The sequence below is a fragment of the Periplaneta americana genome, chromosome 14, assembly GCF_040183065.1.
Source record: "Periplaneta americana isolate PAMFEO1 chromosome 14, P.americana_PAMFEO1_priV1, whole genome shotgun sequence".
NCBI classification, from domain to species: Eukaryota; Metazoa; Arthropoda; class Insecta; order Blattodea; family Blattidae; genus Periplaneta; species Periplaneta americana.
The window spans coordinates 75,224,322-75,236,433 of record NC_091130.1 but is presented as its reverse complement, the minus strand read 5'-3'; the positions used below and the strand labels follow the sequence as shown (position 1 = coordinate 75,236,433).

The 12,112-nt window shown below is 38.3% G+C and overlaps 1 protein-coding gene across 1 annotated transcript in view; it reads left to right on the top strand.

Moving 5' to 3' along the window:
* LOC138713463 (uncharacterized) overlaps nt 1–10,896 on the top strand; it is a 45,052-nt gene extending 34,156 nt beyond the window's left edge. Inside the window, exon 4 of the mRNA XM_069845586.1 lies at nt 10,582–10,896. Coding sequence (XP_069701687.1) covers nt 10,582–10,595 — 14 coding nt within the window. The 3' untranslated portion in view covers nt 10,596–10,896. The remainder of the gene's footprint in view (nt 1–10,581) is intronic.
* Nucleotides 10,897–12,112: the final 1,216 nt, after the last annotated feature.

Sequence of the window (12,112 nt, the reverse complement as noted above, 5' to 3'; positions counted from 1 at the left end):
CAATAATACACCATTATTTTGTACATTTATGAAAGTGATACACTTCCATTAAATTTCTTATTTCACTAATCTGTGTTTAAAAAGTGTTTTCGAAGATGCTCTCTTCAGCTGAAATGCAATGCAATGTATCGCACTTGTATGAACTGAGCTCGTAGCCTGCCGTAACTGGTCCTTTCTTTATTTTTAGGTTTTTACGACGCTTTATCAACATATTAGGTTATTTAGCGTCTGAATGAGATGAAGGTTATAATGCCGGTGAAATGAGTCCGAGGTCCATCACCGAAAGTTACCCAGCATTTGCTCATATTCGGTTGAGGGAAAACCTCAGAAAAAACCTCAACCAGGTAACTTGCCCCGACCTGGAATCGAACCCGGGCCACCTGCTTTCGCGACCAGACGCGCTAACCGTTACTCCACTGGTGTGGACGGTCCGTTCTTGATTTCGTGTGCAGCGTTCAATATTCTGCAATTGAAAATCTAAACGGCATCTTGAACGCACTGTGAACTGTCAAACTACGGCGAATGACATACGAATTCAAGTCAAGTGAGCCTTGAAAGCGGGTGAATGAAACTACGTGTACTACAAACAACCCTGGGAAGTCAAAATCCGCGATGTCAGATTACTGTGACGTCATGGCAGGACAGCTGTGCAAGTAAACAGAAACACGCGAAGTTCACAATAGATCGCATAATTAAATTTAAAAAAAGAAAAACAGACGTAGCTAACCATTGCGAATAGGGCTCATGTTAATATAATTTTTTTTCATGCCTATGATGTCCGCAATCATGTCCCGAAGTTACACGGAACTCTTCAATCACTCTGTATATTTGTTGTTGATTAGTCCGAAGACAGATCTGAACCTCACAAATGATACCAGGAAGGCACAACAATGAGGCAACTAGGCCAGGAAATAATGGGGTAGGATGGCGATTTCCTTTCCCTCTCCATTGCATACATCGCTGACTAGCTACATATTACACTAGTCAGGTATCAGACACCTTGCATATTACTAGTAAACATTTTATTGAACGCTATTTGCTAGTGACGCCAGGGTAAACAACGAAACACATTTTGTGGAACGCCGTAGTAGGCCTATGAGACATAATATGATATATTTTAGTAGGTTATTTTACGACGCTTAGGTTATTTAGCTTCTGAATAAGATGAAGGTGATAATGCCGGTGAAATGAGTCCGGGGTCCAACACCGAAAGTTACCCAGCATTTGCTCATATTGGGTTGAGGGAAAACCCCGGAAAAAATATGATATTAAAGAAGGTAAAATAATTGTAAAATTTCGGTATACCAAAAGATGTTGAAACAAAGAAGTAAATTATGATTTATTCTTATGATGGTTATTTAAAATGCAGGACAAATAAAGCAATTTAATGCAATTATTTTACACTGGTCAGTTTTGTGAAGAATTCGAACATTAATCTGAAACTTAAAATTGTGAATAGGTTCAGCATTAGAATAATAATTTAAGTACTAGCCTATAGAAGCACTGGTAGCTCAGTTATTGTAACTCTGGCTAACAATGACTAAAGACCCGGGTCTCAATCCCGGTGATTGCGGACTCGTATTTGTAGTGTAGCCTAGATTTCTGAAGGTTTTTCTCCGAATTCTCCCGTTTTCTTTCATCATTCCATCGTCACTCTCCATTTCAATATCATCATTACAGTACATTGCCCATAACAGTGATGTATAAACCGCGGGAGTGCGGGCCCTTTACCGTCAAGTTAAGTATGACTGGAGCGTCCTTTAGCGAGTGTAATGAACTCTCAGATAAGCAGCTCACTGTGCAGGCTTCAGAAGTACAGTCTTGCGTATATGAATTGCATACATACAATAATCATACATTTCGTACTTATCTAATTGATGCGATGTAGACGGAATTTTGCAGTCCGTGCGCCAGACAAGTTAAATGCACCGTGTTGGAATACCGCTCTTTAAGTTGTTTTGCTGCCTTAATAATATATGGAGCTGCATCAGTGACAAAAAGAAGTACATTATTATATTTAATCCTTTCCGGCCATAAAAGGCGCACAGCCTTATAACAAAACTTGGACAATAGTTGCATGGTTTACCTTTTCCATTTTCTCTGAAGTTAGCACAAATTTATTCCCTACACAGTTCTCGGAAAGTATACCGACCACTACATTTGCCACATATCTACCACTGACGTCTGTAGTAGACTCATCAACTGAAACCCATATATTTTCTGATCGTTGACGCTTTCTCGAATTTTGGCAATCGTATTCTGGTACGAAATTGGTAAATAATCTTTACGTATTGTTGCTTCTAGAATATATTGATTTTTGTATTTTACCAGAAATGATCTAAAGTGGGGATTGTCCAAAGTTCTGAATGGAATGTTTGTGTGTACCATGTTACATAAAACTATACTGAATTGTGACCCACTATTTGAACTCGATTGGTTTTTGTTTGAATTGCGTTCAACATTTTCCTTGTGTGTTTTACTATTAGTGTCTTTCAAAATAGTACTTTTTAGTTCGTAATAATCTGAAATTACACACAACACATACAACACTTTCTCCTTCTACAATAGCCTAAATATATAGCGTCCGAATTGTTCTACTAAATTATTTAGTATTGCACTTCGTGAATGAGATGTTTTATGCATTGTAAAATGCGTCATTTCACACACGCAACTCTTCAGTATGACAGCTAAACACACTCTGAATGTTTCGGGTTCGATGCACGGAACAGTACGGCGAAAGGCGAGAGAGACTTACTCATACTCTATACCCGTCTGCATAGTCAACTGCAATCGCTGTATTAGGGCCCACACTCCCGCGGTCTAGTGATGTAGAATTGTGACTGAAGCACAGATGGCACTAGCCTGAGGAGGCGAATTATGCTTACGAGGGGTGGAGTGTACTCATTGGGTCTTCATCGAAATCATAAAAAAACATTAGCTGATTGAGAAATATCATCTCACAGTTGAATTACAATATTTGCAAAAGCACAACCGTTCGGACTTCAAAATAATATAAACCCTACAAAAGGAGCGGCGAGACACATACGTCCAGTAGAGACTACACTGCTAACCTTGGAGCCCCTCCTACATAACAAAAAATAGAATGGAAAGAAGGGGCGGATGACGAAAAAGACGAAGAATCAGAAGAAAATGAAGCCAAGTAAGAAGATGAAGATGAGAGGAAAGCAATGAAGAGGGAAGAAAGGGGAAGTGAAATCTGGTAAAAGAAGGAAACTGAAAGGAACTGCGATAAAAGGGAAAGTTGAGAAACAAGTTGAGGACAATAGTTAGGAAGACAAGAAAGGAGGAACATGAGGACGGCAATAAAGACTGGCGGAAGAAGAATATGACGATAAAATGGAAAGGAAGAAGAAAGAGGGATAAGATTAGGAAGAAAAGGATGACGTTTGGCGTGGTTAATCTCTTGTCGCGCTAACAATCCTCCGCAGTGTTTGCCCTGAGCAACCTCCGACAGCTGTCGGATTCTCTTCGGGGCAGCACGCGAACTTCGAATACGTACGTCAGCCCCGCAAGGCACGGAAGCTCGAGATTTAGAGTGCAGCAACTCATTTCACAAACTGCGGCTTTAATACAGCTCTGAAATGTATACCCTGCCAGAAGCAGAGGCGCACAACTGCCTTACAACGTGGCGGTATTCACATTATTCGAGCTGGGCCATGGGCAACTGAAAACTGTTTTCAAGCAAGAGCCACATAACCAAATTTTTTAAAATGATTTATTTTAAGGCGCTTTATCAACTGCTAATGTTATCTAGCGTCTGAATGAGATGAAAGTGATTATGCCAGCGAAATGAGTCCAGGGTCCGGCGCCGAAAAATTGTCAGGGATTTTCTCTTAATGGTTTGAAAGAAAACCCCGGTAAAAAATTCGACCAGGTAACTTATCCCAACCAGAATTTGAACCCGAGCCCACTCGTTTCAGAGTCAGGCATGCTAACCATTACTCCACAGCGGTGGACACAACCACATATTAATAAATAATTTTATGCTCGATCATGCCGAAATGTAGTAATTATACACCTGGTAGCAGCTCTTTAATGGACCTCATTAAAGTACACCTATTCATTAAAGTTCAGGTGTTCCACCAATCAGAAAATACCATTGTAGCAATATGAAAGCGCAAGTATCGATTATTATCGGATATGCAATCGAAAGACAACTGTTTTCGCAGGAGTTCTGCGACAATTTTAGTAGACGCTGGCGGCGACATCACAACATTGAAACGTCACGGAGGCTGGAAATCCAATACTGTCGCAGAAGGTTATGTTGAAGAATCAATCCAAAATAAAATTGAAATCTCAAATACAATATTAAACTCAGTCGAAAAAAACAACACACAAATTAACATCAATTCACCATCATCTTCCAGCCTTTCATAAAGCACATTCCCGCAAATTCATTTCACCATTTGCACAATAAATCACCTATATTTGAAATAAAGTCAGTTCTGTTACTATAATAATTAGCGTTAATTGTAAATAATATTCAAATAAATTCAATTTGTCATCTCGTTTTTCAATGGAATTATCTTAAGGAACTTCACATTCCTTTTGTTTATGTAATGTCTGTCCTTATAAATATTATCAAGGATTCTCTTCAAATATTACATCATCATCTGTATTTCAATTAATCCACTTATATTTGCCTTAAATAATTAACTTTCTTTTTTCTTTAATGTATCACATCACATTATATTGCACATGTTTATTGTATTCAGGACCCTTGTGGTCACTCAAATTCTTTGAGGTGATGTCTATAATTTAGAATTTATATAGATCTAATCAATTTCAATGTTATATCAAGATTAATGTTTATTTTACTCTCTAGATTATATCAAGGTCAATGTCGAAATTTGTTTCTCGGAAGAAATCCATTTTTCGCGTCTGCGCAATTCTCACAATTTACGAGGTATTGCACATGGTCAGATCCGCTCCTCAGTCAGATTAGTATAACATGAATACTTATGAATCATTTCAAGTTAGAAATATGGTCGAGTATAAAAATTCGTATGAAACTTGACTATAATGGTAATTACTACCATTATATGCTCGTTGCATAATGTACTATTATTACAAAGCTATCTGATCTTTTTTTTTAAGTTGAAATTTCCAGTTGTCTCAAAATTATTTAGAAATGCAGCACACAAATATCTCAAGAACAAGTAAAATATTAAAAACATTGACAGAGGACTTAATGAAACGTTTATACTCGAATTAAAGTAATAAAATATATCAGGGTGTCCACCGAAAATGTAAAAATAAAAATGTTCAACTTTTTAGTTATCTCAATTTAATAATTACTCATAAGTAGACAGCGGAAAAAGTCAAATAAAAGTCATGTTTACGGTTTACAAGTACTTTATGACAAAACGAAGCTCTCCCTTGGAGCTATGTTGGCGAAGTGGAGATTTAATAAATAAAAATAAATAAATAAAAATATCATTACAAGTGGTCACAATGTAGGTGAAGGTCAGGCATGTGGATTTAGATCAAATAACTAGATACCCTTCTCGTCGTCTTTTTGCTCATTTGAACATCCAGCGTAGAGTCAAGTTTCAAGAGGTTGTGAGATTCCCTAATCACTAGCAATAAAAAGATCAAGATAATGCAACTATTAAACTGTATTCTTCCAATTAAATTCAGATGTCTCTTCTGGAATTGAAAAAAATTCTATTTGCTTTAACGGAGGAAACGACATTTTGTCTTCTTATAGAAATGAAAATAATTTATATAATGTATTTCTTTCGAATGAGAGTCCAGTACGATAAAATATATAAAGCAATATCAATTCCCAACATTGTAAAAGAACTGAATTGTTACGGAAATCGTAAAACCGTGTTACGAGAAAGGATGAAAATGAATCTGAACTTTCTACAGTTAGTAATCAAATTATTCTTAAGCCCTTTTTCCTCTTAGCGTCATATTTATTGGTGATAGTGCCTCTCAAGATTGTGACATTAGAGAAAAGAAAAGAAATGGAAAGTTGTATGAAATTATTCTTTTGTTAGCGTTCTAAATTGTGTAACGGAAATTTAGTCCTGTAATATAAATGTCATAGCTGACGTGAAAAAGCAGAAGAGCGTTGTCATGGTGTTTAACAACCCGATCGTCATGGATAATCACTTGAGCTTCTCGAGTGACTTCGGAGTTTGTTCTTTAACACACGCTTATTTTCTGAAGATTCATCTTCGCTGGAGAGAGGCGAAAGATGAAAGTGTATTTTATATTGTTAATACCGTTACCACACAAGTCTGAATACCGCATTGTAATCGCATTTCAAATATATACTCACTTTTTTAACCCCTGGACTAAGATCTGCTAATGATCACATAAGAAAATGAGAACAAAAGAACGCATTCTCATTGTCCATTTTGCTGTAAGAAAGGTTATATTCACATTTACTTCGTCATTTCAGTTACATGATCTGTGATACCTATGTAAGTTAATATGAAATAAAATAAAAAATCACACGGTATTACGAAGTCCACAAAAAATTCTTGGAAATAGTATACAACGGTTTCAGGAGTAATTCACTTTTAATAAGGGATCTATTAATAGACCCATATCAGAACCTCCCCTAAAACTCTGCACATAGATCTCTACAAAAAATATGTATATAGGTTAAGGCTTATCTTTTCTGCCCAGATACACTGAAAAGTTGAGAAATTAAAGCTCGAAAAAATATTTAATAACCCCCGGTCTTGGTTAAATAGTGGTCACTCAGATGGAGAAACGCTTGAAGTACGGCCTTGTTTCATACGTCCCATGACAAAGTAGGCATTAACGGAAGAGAGCAACTCAACTATTTTTGCCAAGTGCACGCCATTATTCCTTACATTCTTACAGTTAGTGTGGAAGGCTAATTTTAACGTGGAATATTTACGTGAACACAAATTCGCGAAAAATATCCACTATCATTGCTGCAATACTCCACGCGTAACTTGCTCCTTAGCGGGAGCGCAACGATGCAACCCGCAACATATTATTGGTCATTAGCGGCAGCGAGCCGATGCAACCCGCAATATAGCATAAAGGATAGAAATAAAACAACTCTTATTTCAATGCTGTGGAGTAACGGTTAGCACGTTTGACAGTGAAATGTGCGGGCCAGAGTTCAAATCCTGGTTGGACAAGTCAGCTGGTTCTGTTTTTCTCTCAATCAACCGAAGCAGAATTACTGTTTAATTTCCGGTGTGAGCAATCGAGCTGGCCTTCTGTGCCCGAGGTTGCGGGTTCGATCCCGGTCAAGGTCTATGGCATTTAAATGTGCTTAAATACGACGGCTCATGTCAGTAGATTTACTAGCATGTAAAACGACTCATGCGGGACAAAATTCCGGCACACCGGAGACGTTGATAAAACCTCGATATTTGCGAGAGTCGATAAATTAAATAAAAATTAAATTTTTTTAACTTCCGGCGTTATACATATTTCGCCATCATTAATTCACATAATATCATCATCCATTCCACAGCTCAGGTTAAGTTCACGGCGTGCCGTGTTTGTACAAGAGCGCCACCGTTCGGCTATAAAAATAAAAAATATAAATATAAAGTGGTAAACAATAAGTCTTAGGATACAGTGTACGCCGTAAAGAGAGAGAGAGAGAGAGAGAGAGAGAGAGAGAGAGAGAGAGAGAAATCTCTTTAAACTTAATAGTGAAACATGCATAATCACCATAACCTACAGACATTCCAAACCTATACAATCAGACAACCACCAACTGCATAAACGTTCCACATACTATTTACGGTATGTATTTTCTGCCGCTATTTATGTGGGAAGTTTGAGGGGAATTTTCGGCATGAGTTCATTAATACTACATAACTTCTACATTAAATACCTAATATACTTTTGTATTTTACGGCTTGTACTAATAGTTACGATTTTTAATTAGTTGTTTAACGACGCTTTATCTACTATTAAGTTATTTACTATACAGCGTGAGTTTAAAGTCCACCGACAAACTTCAGGGGGTGATTCGTGACTGAAAATGGAGCACAAAAGTTCACGTCACCTTGTGCATAGTTTCCACGGTAGATGGCATTGACGACATTCTCTCATAACTTGCAGTGTGCGTTTTATGTGTTGCAGATAGTGTGATTTAAGCAACGTAGAAGCACAGTCGTCCGGTATTCATTCCAGGAACAAGCAGAGATGGTGTTCGTATATGGCCAAGCAGGTTGAAACGGTCGAGAGGCAGCACGGTTGTACCGAGCCACGTACCTCAACAGACAACACCTCCCACATCACACAACATCTCCTGCTTGGCAGTACATGAACACCATCTCGGCTTGTTCCTGGAATGAAAACCGGACAACTTTGCTTCTATGTTGCTTAAATCACACTATCTGCAACACACAAAACGCACATTGCAAGTTATGTGAGAATGTCGTCAGTGCCATCTACCTTGGAAAGTATGCATTTCCGGACACAAGGTGTTATGAAATTTTGTGCTCAATTTTCAGTCAGGAATCAATCCCTGAAGTTTGTCAGTGGACTTAAAACTCGCCCTGTATATTAAATTGGTGATAGCAAGTTGCTATTGGCGAGATGAGACCTATGATTCGCCATGTGATTACTTGACATTTGTCTTACAGTTGAAAAAAAATCGGAAGAAAACGAACCATGTAATCATCCAAAGCAGAAATCAAACCCGCCACGCCTGAGTTCAGCTCCAGGTCCTCAGGAAAACGCGCTATCGCCCGTGATATACTGGAGGCAAATTACATTTTTTTTGATTATATAGGAAAATTTATAAACTTGTAGTTGCTATTTGGGAAAAGGAAATTGTACCAGAACAATGGAAGGAGTCCATAATTGCACCTATTTTTAAAAAGGGGGACAAAACCAACTGTGGTAACTTTCGAGGAATATCACTTTTGTTGACGTCGTACAAAATTTTGTCCAATATTCTTTTGAGAAGATTAACTCCGTACGTAGATGAAATTATTGGGGATCATCAGTGCGGTTTTCGGCGTAATAGATCGACTACTGAACAGATTTTTTGTATTCGACAGATAATGGAGAAAAAATGGGAGTATAAGGGTACAGTACAACAGTTATTCATAGATTTCAAAAAGGCATATGACTCGGTTAAGAGGGAAGTATTATATGATATCCTTATTGAATTTGGTATTCCCAAGAAACTAGTTCGTTTAATTAAAATGTGTCTCAGTGAAACATACAGCAGAGTCCGTATAGGTCAGTTTCTATCTGATGCTTTTCCAATTCACTGCGGGCTAAAGCAGGGAGATGCACTATCACCTTTACTTTTTAACTTCGCTTTAGAATATGCCATTAGGAAAGTTCAGGATAACAGGCAGGGTTTGGAATTGAACGGGTTACATCAGCTTCTTGTCTATGCGGATGACGTGAATATGTTAGGAGAAAATACACAAACGATTAGGGAAAACACGGAAATTTTACTTGAAGCAAGTAAAGCGATCGGTTTGGAAGTAAATCCCGAAAAGACAAAGTATATGATTATGTCTCGTGACCAGAATATTGTACGAAATGGAAATATAAAAATTGGAGATATATCCTTCGAAGAGGTGGAAAAATTCAAATATATTGGAGCAACAGTAACAAATATAAATGACACTCAGGAGGAAATTAAACGCAGAATAAATATGAGAAATGCGTGTTATTATTCGGTTGAGAAGCTCTTATCATCCAGTCTGCTGTCCAAAAATTTGAAAGTTAGAATTTATAAAACAGTTATATTACCGGTTGTTCTTTATGGTTGTGAAACTTGGACTCTCACTCTGAGAGAGGAACATAGGTTAAGGGTGTTTGAGACTAAGGTGCTTAGGAAAATATTTGGGGCTAAGCGGGATGAAGTTACAGGAGAATGGAGAAAGTTACACAACACAGAACTGCACGCATTGTATTCTTCACCTGACATAATTAGGAACATTAAATCCAGACGTTTGAGATGGGCAGGGCATGTAGCACGTATGGGCGAATCGAGAAATGCATATAGAGTGTTAGTTGGGAGACCGGAGGGAAAAAGACCTTTAGGGTGGCCGAGACGTAGATGGAAGGATAATATTAAAATGGATTTGAGGGAGGTGGGGTATGATGATAGAGACTGGATTAATCTTGCACAGGATAGGGACCAATGGCGGGCTTATGTGAGGGCGGCAATGAACCTTCGGGTTCCTTAAAAGCCATTTGTAAGTAAGTAAGTATTGATTACTTTTCATTTATATGAATTATTTATTTACAGACGGGTTATTCCCATGTTAGTCTCTCAAAGTATACTGATATTGTATCCTGCTAGAAAGGAGAGTCGTGTGCCAAACTAAACCCGCAGTAACACACTCAATCTTACGACTTGGCTGCAGGCTATGAGAAACTGTTCTCTATTTCATGGAATTTTCTATAGGTAACCGGAGAGGTTAGGTCTCGCTGGCACCTTCACTCACTCCCATCCTAGATTCTGTTAAACCTGATATTTTTACCACACCAACCTTCAATAATGTTCGAGTTTCCGGGCCCCTGGAGTGCTGAGAGTTTTCTTTCCACCATGATAAAGAGTGTGCTTGTGTTGTATTTCAGGAGGCTGGTGGTAATAACCCTGCGTCTCCATGACAGCTTTAATTCGGCACCAGCATCCAAGAGCTTTATATAGCACATCAGGAAACAATGCAACGACGATCCACCGCAGCAGGAGGTCTTGGCGACGCCGACGTCAGGAGACAGATAGTCGATACATACACGTCGTAACTTATTTCGATGTATCGAAGTGTTTCTCTCTACGTCAAATCTCCGCGGCACAAAATCACAAGTTAATTTTGTATTAAATTTAACAACTGGCACATAATTACTACATTTTTGTACATTTAAGCTATAATAAAGTATTTTTGTAAAAAAAGATGTGATTTGTTCTTTACTGTGATTCAAGGTTATACCTTCTATAGAGTAAGAAAAAACCATTGAGTATACAAGGTGTTAAAAAAAGTATTCAATGTTTTAGGAGGTTATAGTATACATGAAAACAAGAAAAAATGTCTAATAAACATGGGTTCTACAATACATACTTTCTGAGATCTGAACACTTGTTCATAAGAGGTGCAGGTGCTCAATGTGACTTCCATTTATAGCAATGCATTTCTCTGTCCTACAATACAGCAGACTACCAGATAATCATACCGTAGTTGACACCCCTGGCATGGAATACTGATACATTCCAAGGAATACTGAAAACAAAAGTGTGGTTGCGGATATGAGCGGGGTTCAGCAGAGATGGTGTTGTGAATTTTGGTAATCAGCATGTGTGGGCTCATGAAAATCCCCATGCAGTTGAAGAAATAAGGCATCAGCACCGATTCTCAATCAACTTATGGGCAGGCGTTCTTGGAAATAGATTAAGAACCATACGTGCTACCACAGAGATTAACTGGGGATCGTTAGCAGAACTTTCTTATTAACGTATTGTCTACATTGCTGGAGTATGTGCCATGTCAGCAAAGGCTACAGATGTGGTTTATGCATGATGGCACACTAACACATTTTTTCCGCAATAAGTGCGAACACCGGCCGCTGACATTTCAGGACTGCTATATTCATTGGGGAGGCCCCACACCTTGGTCTGCTCGTTCCCCAAACTTAAATGCCCTAAACTTTTGGTAATCAAGAACAACTAGGTCAATTTCAAAGAGTGCGTGATTTCTTACGTCGAAGGGCAGAGGAATGCACTGCCATGAATGGACGTCACATCGAGCACCTGTTATGAACAAATGTTCACATCTCAGAAAGACATTATTATTTTTATTTATTTATTTATTTTTTTAATACTAGCACTTCGTGAAATACTGAATACTTTTTAATCCCCTATATAGGCATATTATTTTTCTTTTACTTGCTTATTTAACGATGCTGTATATACTGGGTTTCTAGCGTCGATGGATTTGATAATATCGAGGTGATATTTGACGAGATAAGGCGAAGATTGGCCTGACATTCGTCTTGTGGTTGGGGAAAATCTCGGAGAAACCCAGTCAGGTAATCAGCTAAAGCGGGAGTCGAACCCACGCCCAAGCGTAACTCCGTATCAGCAGACAAACGCGCTACCGCCTGAGCTACACCG